At 37.0% G+C, this 19,173-nt stretch overlaps 1 protein-coding gene across 2 annotated transcripts; it reads left to right on the forward strand.

Annotated features, from left to right (window-relative positions):
- The first annotated feature begins 2,439 nt into the window (after nucleotides 1-2,439).
- Nucleotides 2,440-17,367, forward strand: LOC137819300 (uncharacterized). 2 transcript variants are annotated; one of them, XM_068623100.2, is made up of 10 exons: nucleotides 2,440-5,394; nucleotides 5,564-5,806; nucleotides 9,024-9,731; nucleotides 9,865-10,692; nucleotides 11,209-11,886; nucleotides 11,991-12,836; nucleotides 14,097-14,663; nucleotides 14,830-16,287; nucleotides 16,511-16,557; nucleotides 17,039-17,367. In XM_068623100.2, exons 1-8 carry the CDS (start codon nucleotides 2,449-2,451, stop codon nucleotides 16,285-16,287), a joined length of 8,274 nt encoding a protein of 2,757 aa, XP_068479201.2. In that variant the 5' UTR covers nucleotides 2,440-2,448; the 3' UTR covers nucleotides 16,511-16,557; nucleotides 17,039-17,367. The 2 variants fall into 2 exon arrangements, with proteins under 2 accessions (XP_068479201.2, XP_090152547.1); XM_090296421.1 differs by lacking the exons at nucleotides 2,440-5,394; nucleotides 5,564-5,806; nucleotides 16,511-16,557 and having other exon boundaries at nucleotides 9,030-9,731; nucleotides 17,039-17,167.
- Nucleotides 17,368-19,173: the final 1,806 nt, after the last annotated feature.

The following is a 19,173-nucleotide window of genomic DNA, read 5'->3' on the forward strand; positions in this document are numbered from 1 at the left end:
AATAATATTAAATATATTAATAATAATTACAATTAAAATAAAATTAATAAAATTATTAATAAAAAATACTAATAATATTAATATTAATCTCAAGATTAATAATATAGTAATAATATTAATATTAATAGTATTAATAATAATTAAAATAATATTAGTTTTAATTTTAATAACATTAGTGATACTATTATTAATATTAATAATAATTTTACTAATAATAATATTAAGAATAGTAATAGTAATATAATAATAATAATAATAATAATAATAATAATAATAATAATAATAACTTAATCAATAAAAGTCTTTGATATGGTGGTTATAAGCTTTTGAACTGAGTAGACCTGGGTTTAACTCCTTCCTAGTTAGAAACTTTAATATTAACTTTAATAATATATAGGTAAATCGGTGTGACGGTTAAAATCAGTCAAAGAAGGTTTATAGAAAGAAATGCTAGAGTCAAGGTATGGGGGTGGAGAAAACTAAAGCATCAAAGGAAAGTAATAAGGAATCATTTTGGTGGAGAGATTTGAAAAGTGGAGAAGGCATTTGTTTGAGTGGGAGATGAATCATGTAACACAACTCATGGATCAGCTGGAAGGAAGAGGACTGATAGCTGCATTTTCATATGCTGAGTGGTATATGGAGGCTATGACATGTCTGAAATCAGTGAAAAAATCTGGATGGTTATAGGAGGGAATCAGTTGTTAAAATTGTAAAATGTGTTGGTACTACCAACCTTTATTTTTGGTGCTGGTTTGGGTAAGTTTATTTGGTCTGCAGGGGTCAATGGCTAGTAGGAGGTGGTACCTTGGCACTGGGATTTAAACCTACATAGAGCATGTGCTGTGAATGGAGGCTTGGCATTGATAGCTGTAATGAAGGAACTAAGCAGAGACAAAGGAAAAAGTCTTGGTGGTTTGCAGGATTAGGTGGGAGGAAAAGAGCTCGAGTAAGCAAGCAGTAAACAAAAGCTATAGGAGGTTAAGGTGGGGTTCGAAGTGAAAAGGAACCAGAGTGTAGAGCTGAGAATCTCCTAGAAGTTCAAAAGGTGGAGGATACCAAATGTTAAGGAAGCACATGTGCAAGTTATAACTTCCTTTACATATATCACTTTCAAGATATAAAGGTTATGTAACTACTTCACATATCTTCCTAACTTTATGGCGTCCCAAATATGTTTTAGCACAGGATTCGTTGGTTCACTTGTATAAACATGAGGTTCATAATCATAAACTTAGTGTTCTCATTAGTGTACTTACTAGGTTTGTGTTCACACTAGTAATCGTCAGTTTTGTTCACATTGCTTTGACCCATTTTTAAGAGTCTCTTGGCTGAACTCCATAAGTTATAAATAAGGTCATCCTCTTTGTCACTTAAAATACAACTAAAATTGTAAGCATCTTTCAGTGTTTTAAGAGTATGAAACTCTTGTTCATTAGTTCTTATATTTTTTAAGAGCTTTTTCAAGTTGTGAATCTCCATTACACTTGTACATAGAATTCATTCTATAATTGACGAGTCCTTTTCCCTATTTTTACCTTAAATCCAATTTGTAATTTCTTTTGCAACTTGTTCTTGTTACATTTTGATCAATGCCGCAAGCTTCTTTGAGCCATCCATAGAGTTTGGTTTCTCAAATTCTTCTTGAGATGATAAATCCTATAGCTTCCGTAAGGAACACATTACTCTCTCATATTACATCAGCATGTTCTAAAAACAGTTTGTTATAAGATTCACATCTTAAGCTTAATAAGACCCATACATTAGATATGCCCTTAATGCGTGGTTGTATGATATATTTAGGCACTCCTCTCCCTCTTCCCCTCACTCTCTATTTTGGTATCTTCCCATATGTATAACAAGATTCTCTCATTTCACAGTTCATAAGCATTAATGACATATTTTTAATGAAAACGCAGTTTTTATTCCTTAAACAGTGTCCTAAACATACTTTTGCTCACATTATTTACCTTGTTGTGGTTCATCCCTTTCAACTGGGTTTAGCATAATGCAACACCTAATATTGCTACTAGGCCGTCAAATCTGCATATATATAGTATACTCCTCTGGTGATCAAATTATAATTTTACAAAAAGATTATTTTAGCACCAATTTGTATTACTAAACTTGATGATTCTTTCTATGATAGCTCCATCTTTTATTGCAAAAAATTTATTCTAGCACCAAGTGAAACAGCTCATGCTGTGCCCTCACATCACTCAACCCATTTGTTTTACAAAACTTGATATTTCTTGCTCAAGGAAGAACAAAACAACAACAAAGCTCATCTTTGGTTGACAATGTAAAAATTCTTACACTAGCGCACCCTGATATGAATTGAGTTGGCTTATTGAATCTCTATCATATCACAGGCCTGTTAAACCGTTTGTTAATTAATACCATGTTCCTATATATGTACATGCAGAAGAAGATTAGTTGAGATGTAGCATGGACTCTCTAATAATAGCTGGTTTTCGTAAGTTCCTGAGGTGGCCTCTTTTAAAGGCATGGCTAAAAGAGCAATTGATTTACCTCACATCGTACGAGACAAGTGTTCATGAACTAAAAGGTGCTGTCGAGAACCTCAAGAATGTGAGAGATGAAATTCTGCACAAAGTTGATGAGGAAGAACAACGACGTGGACGAGAAATTCCTCTTCAAGTGAAAGAATGGATAGAGAGCGTGAACCGACTAATTTCTGAATATGAGGATTTCAATGAGGACACATATCATGAACTTGCGGTGTTTGACTTGTTGAAGAGTGGTTACCTTCCCAAGCCGGGGATAAGGTATCGTCAAAGCAGACAAGCACATGATATTAGACGGAAGGTCAATGGGTTATTGCAGAGTGCAAAGTTTGACACATTTTCTTATTGGTCTGGTCCACCCTCCATGGATGCCTTTTTTTCTAACGTTGGTTATGAAAGCTTTCCATCCAGAGAAGAAACAATGAGAAAGATGATTGCAGAATTGGAAGAGCCAAGTGTTAGAATGATTGGTCTTCATGGGTTAAGTGGCATGGGCAAGACCACTTTAGTCAAAGAGATTGTTAAAGTAGTCTTAGAAGCTAAGAAGATCGATGTAGTGACCATGGCAAGCGTGACAAGAAATCCTGACATCAGAAAAATCCAAGGACAAATTGCTGACACGTTGGGGGTTATATTGGATGAGGAAAGTGACATTGCAAGAGCTGCTAGAATACAAGGGATGTTGAAGAGTGAAAAGAAGAAGACGCTTATAATCCTAGATGATCTTTGGGAAAAAGTGGACTTCAATATGCTTGGGATTCCATATGAAATACATGGTGATAACGGCCTAAAAAATGTTAAAGAAGGAAAATCCCTCCTTGCTGGTAGCTTGATGAATATGAAAGATGGAAAGTCTAAAGAAGCCCGTGGTGCTTCCCCTGAGATGAAAACTGAAGAAACTCGTAGCCAGTACAAAGGGTGCAAAATTTTGATGATTTCTGAAAGCAAAAAAGTATTATTAAGTCAAATGGGAAGGACAGAAAACTGTGTTTTCTCTTTGGAAGTCTTAAAGGAAAAGGAAGCAGAGATGCTGTTCAAGAAAATGGCTGGAATGGGAGACTTTAATTCTGAATTTCAGAAGTTAGGAGCTCAAATTGCCAACAAGTGTAATGGGTTGCCAATGACAATTGTTACAACTGCAAGGGCATTAAAAAATCAGAGCCGCTCTGTATGGGAGGATTCTCTCCGAAGACTTGAATGGCAGAAGTTAACTGGGGCACCTGAGTTTTCAACAAAGTTGAGTTATGATCTTTTAGAAGACGAGGAGCTGAAGTATACTTTCTTACTTTGTGGTCGCATGGGTCATGATGCATTGATTATGGACTTGGTCAAATACTGCATCGGTTTGGGGTTCCTTCAAGGGATCTACACAGTAAGGGAAACCAGAGACAGAGTTTATACCCTGGTTGAAAAGCTAAAAGAATCGGGTTTGTTGTCTGACAGTTATTCACGGGATCAATTTACCATGCAAGATACTATTCGCAGTGCAGCTTTGTCAATAGCAAATAAGGAAAAACATTTATTTACAATGACAAAGGGAAAGATAGATGAATGGCCTGATAAACTGGAAAAGTATGCTGCTATTTCCTTGCATCATTGTGACTTCATTGAGGGGTTTCCTAGGAGAATAAACTATCCGAGACTTAGGGTCTTCCATGTCAACAATAGTGATCCACATCTCAAAATACCCAAAAACTTCTTTAAGGGAATGAAGGAACTCAAAGTGTTGATATTGACCGGCATTCATTTCTCTCTCTTAGATTCGTCCATTTCATCCTTGACAGAACTCAGACTGCTTTGTTTGGAGCACTGCACACTAGACAAGGAATTATCCATCATAGGAGTGCTGAAAAAGTTAAGAATTCTTAGTTTTTCAAGATCTGATATTGAGAAATTGCCGGTTGAATTGCAACAGTTGAAAAAATTACAAATTTTTGACATAAGTAATTGCTCTAAACTTAGAGAAATTCCATCTGGTGTCATATCAAGCTTGGTATGCTTAGAGGAGTTGTATATGAGAAACACCTTGATTCAATGGGAGGAGGAAGAACTTACTCGTCAAAGTAAAATAGCCCTTCTTTCTGAGTTGAAGCATTTGAGTCAATTGACAACTCTTGACATACAAATCCCAGAGGTTTCCCATTTGCCGAAAACCTTGTTCTTCGACAAGTTAAATAGTTACAAGATTGTTATTGGAGATTTGAGTGCAAGCTTAGAGACTGATTTCAATATTCCAGAGAGGTATGAAACATCTAGATTTTTAGCAATACGATTAAAAGATGGGGTTGACATTCATTCTCTAAAGGGGGTCAAAATGCTGTTTGAAGGAGTTCAAAGTTTACTTTTGGAAGAACTTAATACTGTCCATGATATATTTTATAGACTGAATTTAAAGGGTTTTCCATATCTAAAACATCTGTTGATTGTAAATAATTCCACCATTCAATCTCTCATCTATCCCAAAGACAGACAACAGTCACAACACCCTGAGAAAGCGTTTCCTAAACTGGAGTCATTGTATCTCTATAAGCTCAAGAAGATCGATAATATATGCTCCTGTAAACTTTCTGAACCCTCCTTTGGTAAACTGAAAGTCATCAAGATCAATCTCTGTGGTCAATTAAAGAGTGTGTTCTCAATTTCTGTTGTAAATCTTTTAACTGTTCTTGAAACGATTGAAGTTTCTGAGTGTAACTCTTTGAAGGAGATTGTCTCAGTAGAAGACTCACAAAGCAACACTCAGGAATCCAAACTCGTGCTTCCTAAATTACTTTATTTGAAGCTACAATCTTTGTCTCAGTTTGGTGAATTTTATCCCATACCATCATCAACTGTAAGAGCGGAAAAAGAACTCTTCAACAAAAAGGTATGTTTAAAATTATGCTCTAAATGTTTTTATCTTTAACCGCTCAAACTTGTTTTTCACATTTTTTCTTAAAGCAAGGAAGGAGTTTATAAGGTGCTAAAACTTAAGTTGAGAAAGTCAAAATGATCTCTTTAATTTCCGGACACTATTCATGTGTGTCTCTTTGCAGGTTGAAGTTTTAAAATTAGACAGAATGGAGTTGTCCTCAATCCCCATTGCCAACATATGGAGTGATCATTATTCACACAGGTCCTCTTTTAAAAATTTGACACATTTGGATGTTAATGGTTGTTGGAAATTAAAATATCTAATATCATTTTCAATGGCAAAGTCTCTGTTAAGCCTTCAAAGCGTTTTTGTGAGTGAATGTGAGAACATGAGAAGCATCTTTCCTGAGAGCCTACAAATGGAGGTGAGTAGGTGGTCAGATTATATTTCAGTTTCTAATTTTCATCTTCTAATATTATGTTAGCATGCTATATGTAAAATGTAGGTTCTCTAAGTCTTAAATATCTGAAACTAGTTGACATATAGGTATGACTGGTCTCCCTTGTGGTCATGATGTCAAATTACAACTCACAATCATAGTTTCAACTTTATCACACTTTATATGATACCAATATACAGTAATATCTTAACCATTATAGGAATTAGAACCTTTATAGTAGGGGTGGTAATGAATTGGAAAAATCCAATATACATCCAATCCAAACAAATTGATCATCGGATTCTATATCCATTTTAACTAGATGAAAATTATTTGGATTCTTTTAAATCCATTTAAAATAGATTAAATCTATATTAAATCCATTTTTGTCAATTAGATAACATCCATTTCCATTTAGACACGAGTTGACTTGGCTCGACTTGGGTCTAAATCGACTTGACTTGATCCGGACCCAGACCGACTCAGATAGACCTGAACCTAGGCTGACTTGACTCAACCAGGACCAGAGCCAACTTGACTCGACCTGGGCCCGGGCCAACTCCGCTCTTCCTAGGCTCGAGCAGACAAAACTCTACTTAGGCCCGAGTCGACTTAGCTCGACCTAGTACTAGGCTGACTCAACTCGAATGGGCCTGGCCCACTCAGCTCGACATGGGCTCGAGCCAACTCGACTTGACCTAGGTCACGACCCGTTCAGCTCAACATTGACCCGGACCCACCCAGCTCGACATGGGTCCAGGCCAAATCAGCTCAACACGGGTCTAGGTCGACTCGGCTCTACATAGGCCCAGGCATACTTGGCTCCACACAAGTCTGGGCCCATTCGACTCAACATTGGCCTGAACACTACTCTACACGGGCCTAGGTTGAAACAACTTGATACTGCCCGGGCAGACTTGGCTCGAGACGAGCCTAGGCCGACTCGGCTTGATACTGTCCCGGGTTGACTCGACTCAACAAGGGCTCAGGTCGACTTAGCTCTACAAGGGCCAAGCATACTCGGCTGCATACAGGCCCGGGACGACTGGGCTCTACACGGGGTCGAGCCTATTCGCTCTACATTGGTCCAGACCCACCCAACTCAACATGGGCCTAAGCCGAATTAACATGTCATGGGCCCAGGCAGACTCGGCTTGACATGGGCCCTGGCCAAATTAATTCAACACGGGTTTGGGCCGACTTGGCTCCACACGAGCTCAAGCCGACTTGTCTCTAGACGGGCCCATGCATACGCAGCTCCACACAGGCCCAGGCTGACATGGTTCTACACGGGCCCGAGCCCATTGGGCTTTACATATTCCTGGACCTTCCTGGCTCGATATGGGCCTAGGCTGAATCAGGTTGACACGGGCCCAAATAGACTAAACTTGATACGAGCCTAGATCAACTTGAGTAGACGCGGTCCCGAGTCGAATCTGGTCGACACAGGCCCGAGTAGACTCGTCTCTACATGAGCCCAAGCAAACTCGGCTCTACACGAGCCCAGGCAGACTCGGCTCAACGAGAGCCCAGGCCGACTCGGTTCCACACGTGCTCTGATTCACTCAACTCGACAGGCCTAGGTTGACTCGACTTCACAAAGTCCCGAGCCGACTCGGCTCCTTACAGACTCGGTTCTATCGTCTCTTCATTGGCCCGGACCCACCCAACTCAACATGGGCGAAGCTGAATCAGCTTGGCACGGGCCCAAACAAACTCAGCTCGACATGGGCCCTGTCTGAATCAGCTCAACACGGGTTCGGGCCGACATGGCTCTATACGGGCCCAGGCACACTGGGCTCCACACGGGCCCATTCAGCTCTACATTGGCCCGGACCCACCCGACTCGATTGGGCTCAATCTGAATCATCTTGATATGGGCTCGGGCAGACTCGACTCTATACAGGCCCAACCCGACTTGACTCGATACGGGCATGAGTCAAATCGGATAGACAAGGTCTCGGGCTAACTCGGCTCTACACGAGCCCAGGCAGACGCGGCTTGACAAGAAGCCAACCCAACTCGGCTCCACACGTGCTCAGGCTTACTCGGCTCAGCTCGATACAAGCCCGGATTGATTCGGCTCGACACGAGCCCAGTCTACTCAATATGGGCCTAGATCAATTGGCTCGATACGTGCCTAGGCCGATTCATATTGATTTGGGTCTGGGACGAATCAGGTCGATATGGGTCTGACCTCATGTCGACTCAACTCGACTCGATACGGGCTCGGGTCGACTCAACTCGATATGGGCTCGGGCCGACACAACTCAATATCGGTCCGGGCGGACTCAACTCGATATTGCCCGGATTGACTTGACTTGATATGGCCCGAACCACTCTTCTCGTTATGGACCCATAGAGACTCGGTTCGACATGGCCCGAATCGACTCGATATTTGCTCGAACAGACTCTCCTCTCCATGGGCGGGGGCTAACTCGAGTTGAACTAGGACTTGGCCGGCTCGGCTGGATCTAGTAGTAGGCTGACTCGGCTGGACCTGCACCCGGGACGACTCAGCTCATCATGGGCCCATGCTAACTCGTCTCGACCTTTTCCCGGGCCGACTCAGCTTGACCTGGGTTCGGGCTAGCTCGACCTAGGCCCGACTGACTCAATTTGGATCGATCTGGGCATGGGCTGACTCGTTTCTAACTAGATTCGGGCGAACTCAGCTCGACCTGGGTCCAAGCCGACTCGACTCGACATGGGTGGTCTCGGTCCGGGCTCGTTGCGACTCATCTCAACTTAGGCTTAATCCGGGTCCGAGTTCAAATCTACTCAGTTCGACTTGAGCTTGGTTTGACTCGGCTGGCTGGACCTTTGCTCGGGCCAATTTAGTTCAACCTTGGTTGGGGCCGACTTAGCTCGATTTGTGTCCAGACCAACTCAAAATTCAAACCAAAATATATTTTGGATAATCCAAAAATGTATCCAATCTATATCTAATCCATATCCAATTAAATGGATTGGACTTAAAATCCAAAAATATGGAGTTGGATTTGAGATAAAACCATTATCAAATGGATTAAAAGTAATATGAATTTGGATAATTATGAACTGGATTTGTCAATTTGGATTTTTTTGTCCACTCTTACTTTATTATAATCAAAAATACTTTTTTTCTCTCTCTTTATTGATTGAGTTTGTTATTGTTTGGCATCTAATTTGCTTAACTTGGGACTATTTTTAACCAAAACAGGGTGGCATTTTTCCAAAATTGAAGATTATCAAATTTAGTAGCATGAAGAGTTTGCGTGAGATATGGAATTCAAAAGTCCCTTCAGAATCCTTTAGCAAGCTAGACACACTAATCATTGAGAAGTGCGATAAATTAGTCAGTGTTTTTCCTTGTTACAATGAGGGAATATTTCACAGTCTATGCAGCCTGACTGTTAAAGAGTGCAGGTTAATGGTAACAATATTTGACATAGATAATAAAAAAAATGATGTTGGGGATGTAACTAGCTTGCAAGATGTTCATTTGGAAATACTCCCAAATTTGAAGCATGTATGGAAATTGAAAGAAGGTCGAGGAGGGATTCTTAACTTGAACAATCTGCGAAAGATAATGGTCCAAGATTGTTTCTGCTTAGAAGACTTATTTCCATTTTCTGTAGCTAAGAGTCTTGGTAATCTTGAATTCCTTGTGGTGAGTTCTTGTTATGAATTGAGGGAAATTGTGAACAAAAGAGCAGCTGCCAACACTGCTAATTTATCATTGAAGTTCCCTAACCTAAGAAGCATCAAATTTTCAGTCCTACCACACCTTACAAGTTTCTATCCAGGAGCTTTTCAACTGTCTTGTCCAACGTTGAATGACCTATCTATTGAAAATTGTTACTGGCTGGAACCATTCCACAAAGAAACTGTTGATGCACAAGAAAAGTCTGTCCTCTTTCCTGAAGAGGTACTACTAAGCCTTTCAAATCTTTAACAATAATTTCTAATTCTTGTAAAAATATAGAACAATAATCTCATTGACATGAAAAGTGCACATTTACTTAAATTTATACTTCTTTTCCATTATCTATTTCTTATAGGTACTCAATAAGTTGAAGTCCATGCAAATTGAGTCTTGGCATGCAGAGTCACCAAACAGTTGTATGGGTGAAGGGAATCATCGAAGAAATAGTTTAGAAGAGCTTTGTTTATCTGAATTAATGGATACTGAGATCTTATATTCTTTTCTCCATAGCAATCCTAATCTGGAAAGCCTGTCCTTGAGTGATTGTTTGTTTAAAAAGATACTGCCTCTTGAAAAACATACAAAAATTGAAACACTGGGAGTAGTTCCAAAGCTGAAAAGCTTAAAGTTGATAAACTTAAGTAATCTTACAGATCTAGGCTTTGAACAAGACATAATTCTTAAAAGGTTAAAACTCTTGCTTTTGAAAAAATGTCCTCGCCTGAAAACAGTAGTGTCTTCTTCGGCATCTCTCAGTAACTTGGTGACTCTTGAAGTGGATAATTGTGATGGATTAGTAAAGCTAATGTCACAATCTACTGCAGAAAGCTTGGGTCAACTCAACTCCATGAAGGTAACCAAATGTAGTTCTCTGAAGGAAATTGTAGGAAAAGATGCAGAGAATGCTGATAAAGTTGTTTTTAAACAATTGAAGAGCCTGGAGCTTGTTTCTCTGAAGAACCTCCAGAGTTTTTGTAGCTCTGATAGTTGTGAATTTGAGTTCCCTTCATTGGAAAAACTAGTGGTGAGTTCATGTTATAATATGAGAAAATTTTCTGACAAAGTCACAAGCCGTAGCACACCCATTTTACAAAATATATATGTGGTACCTGAAAAAGAGAAGAAAAGATATTGCTGGGAAGGTGATTTAAATGCTACAATACAAAAAATATTTCAGGATAAGGTATGTGTGTTTATGATCTTTTGGACCGAATTTTCATTTTACACTTTTTTATTTCTCTCTTTTAAAATTTATTTTTGAAATGACTTTTTGAATTATTGGTGAATAAAGAAAAAAATGAACAATAAAATTGAAATAAATTAAGAAGGAATTCCTGCTTATTAGATAATGAATTAGATTGAATATGAAATTCCATGTCAATCAAAATATTGTGATATTGTTTTGTTTTTTCTTAACTGTTTTAAGGAATTGAGAAATATAGTGGTTCTGAAGGTTACTACTCATCCTGCAGTTATTTCTAAGTAACTAGTATTTTTTCTCTGAATTGCACTTGATAAATATCTATGTGAATAATATTGTTATTAAAATTTATGGAAATAGTTATTTTTGAAATTTGTAGATATAAGCTGTATTTTTACTAATTAGGAAATAACAAAAGTGAAAGACAATTGATTGACTTAATATGGAGAGGATTATGTTGTATCCTAATATTAACTTCATGGTTATTTATATTCACAGAAATTTTTTGAAGGCATGGACATGATGAGTTTCTCTGATCACCCAGAGCTACAAAAAGCCTGGCAAGGTGATAAAGTTTATCCGCAAAATAATTGGTTCTATAGTTTGAAAATTTTGAAGTTGGAGAACTGTGAAATTCAACCATGTGCAATTCCATCTAATATTCTTCCTTATTTGAAATGCTTAAATGAGCTGTTTGTGCAAGATTGCAACAAGGTAAAGGTAGTTTTTGAGATGAATGTCACAGAGGGAACAGGAGCGACATTCCAATTGCAGAAATTAACTCTAGGCAACCTATCAGAGCTTAAGAATGTGTGGGAAAGGAATGGTGAAGGAACTCATAGCTTTCAAAATCTGCAAGAAGTATCTGTTCAAGACTGTGACATGCTGCAAACTGTGTTTCCTGCAGCCCTTGTAAAAAATCTTACAAAGCTTTACAAACTTGAAATTGAATCTAGTAGGGGGTTGTTAGAAATTGTTGGAAAGGAAGACAATCCAGCATCAGACTCAACGCAGAATTTTGTGTTCCCTTGTTTAACTAAACTAATTCTTTTGGACCTGCCCGAGCTCAGCTATCTTTACTCCAAATCATTCACCCTAGAATGCCCTGTGTTAAATACTTTAAATGTGTTAGATTGTCCAAAGTTGGATCTATTTCCGCTTTTCTTGTATCTGAAGGTATGTAATATGCAGTTTGCATTTAATTTATATATTAGTTTTTCGTCTACTAATCCTAATTCCAATTCACAGTCTTTTCTCTTTTGTTGTGTTGTTTTGACTAGGTCAATCCCAACCTGGAAAAATTGACACTCCAATGGAAACACATTTCGAGGTTAAATTCAATCTTAGGAGATCTTAAGGACCACTTTAAGGATTTAAGCACTATTCATCTGGGATTTGATGCTGATGAGGATGAGAAGCCTGTTTTGCCCATTCAAATACTCCAGAATGTGCCAAATTTAGAAGGAATGACTATAAGTTATTGTCATTGCCTAGAGGCATTCCGCACTCAAATTACTGAAATTGGTCAAAACAGGAAGCGTACAGACTTGAAAACTTTGGATCTGACAGATGTATGGGAGCTCAAATCTATTGGATCAGGGGATGTTCCATGGTTAGACATGATTTGTAAGAAGCTCCGTGAATTATATGTTTCATATTGTCCTCATTTCAAGGAATTAATGTCTTCCTCTTCTGCAGTATCTTTCTCCTTTTTGAAACAATTGTATGTGTTCAATTGTCAAAGATTGGAGTATTTATTCACATCCTCGGCAGCAAAAGAGTTAACTCAGCTTGAGCGTATCCATCTCTACCAATGTAGATCACTAGAAGAAATAGTGGCACCGCAAGTTGAAACAACTTCAGAGATCAAATTGCAGAAGCTATACCACATAGTTTTATATGATTTATCAAGCTTGAAATGTTTTTATTCTGGAAATAACACTTTGCAGTTACCCTCTTTGCTAGAAATTGAAATAAATAAGTGCCCCAAGATGGAAATTTTCTCTCAAGGATCAATAGGACCTAATTCTTGTAGAAAAATTACAACTTCCGCTAAGTTAAATGATGGATCGGTCATCGTGCATGATGATCTTAACTCGACTGTCAAAAAGGTGTTTTGGCAACAGGTAACCCCTTCTTCCAAATCAATTAACTACAACTTCAACTTTTGTGTGAGTTTGATGTCTTAAACTTGTGAGCCATTTCCAAACATCTCTTTTGATCCATTGTGGCACAGGATACCAACACTTGTATCTCAATAATTTCCTTATCATTGTGATTCTATTATTTTGATAATTTGTCAGTAGTTTATTGTTATTGTTAGAAATTGAGACTTTTCTAGATACTTTATCACATATGTAATTTTCTGTTGTGCTCAGTTTTGTTAGGTTGAAACTAGTGTTAATCCTTATTTTATGGGAGAGTTGGTTGCATGACAGTGATTAAGTACAAAGTAATGTTTGTCTTTATATATTGTGGAGATTTTTTTATTTCTTTTGTGTTTACTAAAGTGATAATCTTTATTTTCAGTAACACAACCTACTGCACTGAGCAAATATAAAATTACTGTTTTTCTCCCTTTCGTTGCACAACTTCACAAAATCCCTCTTTGTTTTTCTGGTTTTACAACTCTTTACTGTTTTCTGATTTCATATCAGTTTTGTATTCATAACTTAATACATTTTTGAAGTTATCTAATGAGAAATATTAGCCATTTACACACTGTATGAAGACATACTAAGCCACAGTGCCTTTTGCATCATATACATCATTCATCTACACGACTTATGGGAGTTTTACATTTCACATATAGATTGATTTTACCACTAACAAGGGGGAAAACTCATGTTGGATACAGATAATTTTGCATTTCAAATATGTATTTTACCCTTGAACATTAGACAATTTTGCATTTCAAATATGTATTTTAAGTCAAATTTACAAGATAAAATAAGAGCTGATCAATAGCTCCAATTCACTAACTGCTTGAATTGATTTCTAGTTGTAGGGAATATGGATCCTAAATTTTATACTCAGTTTTTATGAAGTGCATAAGATGTATAAATTTTTACTCTCATGTACATATTAAAATTTATTGAAATCTTCCATATTCACAATCAGCATTGTACAATCCAATTAAGCAATGACCAAGCTATATATTGTTACTCTGAAAGAACTACCTTTCCTTTAGAAAAATATGATAACAGAAATATCATACAGTGAGATAACTGATGAATGAAAAAGATTCAAATTAAAGACGAGAAAACGACAAAGTAAAATATTTCAAATGACAAAGAAAGAAAAGGAGTATAACATTTTAAACTGTACCTTACAGTTAAACAATGTGAATCTTTACATACTCATCTTTACTCTTTTTGTATGCCCAGAATCATATAGTTTTCGGGAAGTCTCATATGTTGCAAGAGATATGGAAATCAGAGACACTCCCAGAAGGGTATTTGCACAATTTAACTTCTATGGTAGTGGAAGATTGTGATTTTTTATCTGATGCAATACTTCCTTCCCATTTACTTCATTTGCTAAGTAACTTGAAAAAGTTGCAAGTGCGGAGATGTAATTCTCTAAAGGCAGTATTTAGTCATACGAAGATCACTAATATGGGACCTCAAGGAAGTCTCACCCATCTGAAAGAACTTCATGTGGAAAACTGTGAAGAGTTAGTGGCAATTCTTGCAAAGGGTGAAGCAGAAACTGATGAAGCTACTAAAGAGATTGCTATGTTCTCCAGCATAACCTTGTTGAGGCTATCGAATTTGCCAAACCTAAGGTGCATATATCCTGGAATGCACATATTAAAGTGGGGTATGTTAAAAGAGTTGCATGTCAGACATTGTCAAAAGCTGAAGTTTTTTGCAACAGAATATCAGAACTATACAGGTTTAAATCAAGATGATTTTTCAACAGATAAGCAAGCAGTTGTCTCTCTTGAAAAGGTATGGCTGATTAGACAGAACATGCCTAAACACACTGCACTTTGTGCTTACACATACATTTATCATTGGGACTTGTTTTTAAGGTTATTATTGGGACATCCAACATATACTTTGTGTGTCACAATTGTGTGGCCTTCTAATCTTTTGTATTTGTTTTGGATCCAAGGTTACTCCCTGCATGGAGGTAATGTCGCTAGGTAAGGAAGAAGCTGTGATGATTTTGCAAGGAAAACTTCATATTGAGCTCCCCAAATTAAGCTCTCTCATATTGCAGTGCTTTCACGATGAACAAGGGGATGTATATCCATTTGTTTTTGGTTCGAAGGTGTCAGTGTCACTCCCCCCCACTATCGAAAAGCTTGGGTTGCTTCATTGTGCCTTCAAAGAGATATTCCCCGCTCAAGCACCAGGCATAGATTGTACTAAAATACTTTCACAGCTTAAAACATTGGAGCTTCTGAGTCTCTTCCAACTTAAATCCATAGGATTAGGGCACTCCTGGGTAATCCCCTTACTACAAAATTTAAATACCTTACATGTCTGGGACTGCCATTGTTTGACAAACTTGACACCATCCACTGTGTCTTTCTCAAATCTGATAAAGCTTAATGTAAAGAATTGTCGGAAGTTGAAATACTTGTTCACATTTTCAACGGCCAAAACATTGGTTGTACTGAAGGAGGTTTGCGTAACCAATTGTAAATCGCTAGAAACGATAGTGGCTGATACAGATGGAGATGACCTGAATGAAGACAATGAGGTGGAGGAGGAAGGACAAGGGGAAGGTAATGAAGATGATGTAGAGGAGGAGGGACAAGGTGAAAGTGAAGATGAAGACGATGAAGATGATGATGATGATGATGATGATGATGATGATGATGATGATGAAGGTGATGGAGATGAAGATGAAAATGAAGGTGACAGAGATGAAGATGATGGTGTGAAGGAGGAGGAGGGACAAGGTGGTGGTGAACTCCACGAAGATAAGAATAAAGATGAAGATAAAGCTAATGCTAATGCTGAAGTTGATGGAGATGAAGATGAAAATGAAGGTGGCGGTGATGAAGATAATGATGTGGAGGAGGAGGAGGAGAAACATGGTGAAGGTGAAAACGACAAAGATAAAGATAAAGATGATGCTGAAGGTGATGGAGACAAAGATGAAAATAAAGGTGACAATAACGAAGATGGTGGTGTAGAGGAGGAGGAGGGACAAGGTGAAGGTGAAGACGACCAAGATGAAGATAAAGATAAAGAAGAAGACGAAGATAAAGATAAAGATGAAGTTAAAGCTTATGCTAAAGGTGTAGGTGAAGGTGATGAAGATAGAAATGAAAATGCAGGTGAATGTAATAACGGTGGAAATGAATGTGAAGATGAGATTACATTCAAGAAGCTTGAGATTTTGACTCTTAAATCATTACCAAAACTTCGAAGCTTTTACAGTGGGAGTTCCACTTTGAATTTTCTGTCCTTGGAAGAAATGTCGTTAAGAAAATGCTGCACTGGGAAACTTTTCCGGTTTGGTGACAAAGTTCCAGAGAAATTAAGAGTGGAAATAGATGAGTGTAACCGTGATATGAATTCTGTGTTCATGCAACAAGACGAGGCAGAGGCATCCTGAGTAAGTATATATTTGATTTGCTTATTCCCATGGAGACAGGTTGAATTAATTATAAAATCATGGACATTAGCATCGTAAATGAAAAGATAAAAATGATAAGTTAAGTTTTAGAAATATTTGAAAGAAGAACAAATTAGTACTTATAAAATCCTTCTACACATTCAGTGAAATATCATAGAAGATTATATCATCATTCTCATTGAAACATCTTTTCTATGGACAGTTCTTGTTGACCATGTGGTGGTTGTAAACCTTCTATATGATCTAATGGTAATGTATTTTTTCTCACTCTGTATTCTCTGTTTACTTATTAGTTATATTATATTAACTTGGCTCATTAGACACATCTGGTTTTACTTTTTATTATCTTTCAATATTAACAATTTTAATATGATGGATTATACATTATGTTGCTTTGATTTTGTAAAAATATGTTCAGAATCAAATTTAAATACAATCAAAATTATGATCAGATCATAGAAGACAGGTTATTTATTGCTTCCTGATTTTTCCTGGTTCAGTTTTGTGTCTTTATTTTTTCCCGACTAGCAGATTTTGTTTGGTCATTGGAACTAATTCTGTCCATAAATCAATGGCATCAATGGCCTTACACAATAATGTTTAGTTGTTATGAATCTCTTACCAAACAAAGTTCGTGTTCCACACTGCTCCTGAATAGATTTGACATATAGGTTTGAGACTGCTTTACTTTTTACTATCTAACGTAGTTGTTTTTCTGTTTTAAATGAAGGTTCAATGAATGAAGAGAATCAAAGAAGAGCATAGAATGGTGACAACAAGTATGAACAAATGGAGGTCTTTACTTTTGTTTTCTGTTGAACTGTGGCGGTGTTCAAGAATAAAGGGCTGCTATATATGAAGTGTTTGAAGTTATACAAGGTGTGTATGTTTTTAAATCAGAGGTGTTTCATGTGACCTGAGAAGGACGCTACATGGAGTAAGTTGGCAACTTCATGCATTTCTACAGTTGTTGTGTATGGTTTTTAAGGTCTAAGGTGTTTCATGAATATAATGTTTGCATGACAGTATTAACTTTTATATAAAAGAAATTTTTCGTAACGAAGATGTGTCATCACCATCTATAGGAGGTATGTATAACTATTGTTGGAGATTTTACATCCATGAGGAGAGAAAATGTTCGTACTTCTTAAGGAATGTATAACTATTGCGTTTATATAAATATAAAATTTTATTATTATAGCACATCAAATAACAATCCTCATAAAGCTGTTCGTTATTAGTCTAATTACCTTTTTTCCTTTATTCTTATATTATTGTCACAAGTTCAAATAATTGACAAAACTACCTATAGACAAGTTTAAATAATTCACAAAATAGTTCAAACAATAATTTTTTTATACTCTGTTATGAACTCTTAAGGTTGTCTCAGCATAGGCTTCAAAATAAATAAAAAATAAAAAAAAAAACACAATAGAAAAAAGGTTTTCAAAGAAAAAAGGTCATAGAACTCACCTTTGAGCAAAGGCTTCTTCTTCCTGCACCCCTACATTTTTCTTCCTGCACCCCACAATTTTCTAAATTCCGAAACTGGCCTTAATCTTTTATTTGAGTGGTACCGGAAATAGGGATCTGGGAGTGTGCTACGGATTCATCAATCCAGAACTGAATATTGTTTTTTCCGGATGAGGGGGTGTTTCGGAAGTAATTTTTGCATAAATTATTAATTTCTGAATTGCTGAATCTGCAAGCCTAATTCTGTTACGGATTCGTGGATCCAGAATGCTTTTTTTGAATTACAGATTTCTGAATCCAGAATGCATATTTCTGTTACGGATTGGTGGATCTGGAATGCTTTTTTGAATGATGGATTTTTGAATGTGAAATGCATATTTTGAATTATGGATTGGTGGATCCGAAATTTTACCGGAAGTGTCAATCCGAAATTTTTCCAGATTCCATAATCATAATGCAAAAAAATAAATATAATTCAAGTGCATTTTAGGGTTTTTAAAAAATAATAAGGACAATTTGATCTTTGTTATAGGGGTGCAGGAAGAAAAATGTAGGGGTGCAGGAAGAAACAGTCTTGAGCAAATGGTGGTTAAGGTTTCAAGTCCACCGAAGAACACACCCTTAACAAACATGGGCTGCTTCTTCCTGCACCTCAATACCTTCTTGTGCCATAAATTTTTCTTATTCCAAAAATACCCTTTTCAATATTCCGGATTACATAATCCGGAAGTCTTTTTCTAGATTCAGAATTAGCTTCCGGATTATGTAATCCGGAAGTCTTTTGTGATTAACTTCCGGATTACATAATCTATAAGTCTTTTCTATACATAAGATTAGCTTCCGGATTATATAATCTGGAAATCTTTTTTCAGATGTGTTATTAGCTTCCGGATTACATAATCCGGAAGTCTTTTCTAAATATGTAAATTCCGGATTACATAATCCATAGGCTTATTATTTCAAATTCAAGGAGGTGAAAAAAAAGGATAAAATGGTATTTTTATATTTAGTATGGAGTGGCACAAGAAGGTATGGAGGTGTAGGAAGAAAAAGTCACAAACATGTACTCTGCCTCCTCATCCAATAAAGGAATTTGCCTTCTCAAATACAACCCAATTTTGAACGTCTACTTTGCGTATTAAGCTTCGTTAATATTACACAACAACACAAAAAAGTAAGGTTGTTAACATTACTTACCCAATCAGTTAAGATAAAAAAATTACGACTTATAATGACACTTGTAATGCGAGATTTAGTCTACCAGTATCTCCATTCAATCTCAAAATAAAATTAAATCACAAATAACGAGAACGAAAAAAATGAAAATGAAATGTAAGAGATAGAGAGATACTATCAAATCCGAAATCGAAAGCAAAATTGGAGGGAGAGGGG

The sequence above is a fragment of the Phaseolus vulgaris genome, chromosome 10 (genome assembly GCF_051622355.1).
Source record: "Phaseolus vulgaris cultivar YP4 chromosome 10, ASM5162235v1, whole genome shotgun sequence".
Taxonomy (NCBI): Eukaryota; Viridiplantae; Streptophyta; class Magnoliopsida; order Fabales; family Fabaceae; genus Phaseolus; species Phaseolus vulgaris.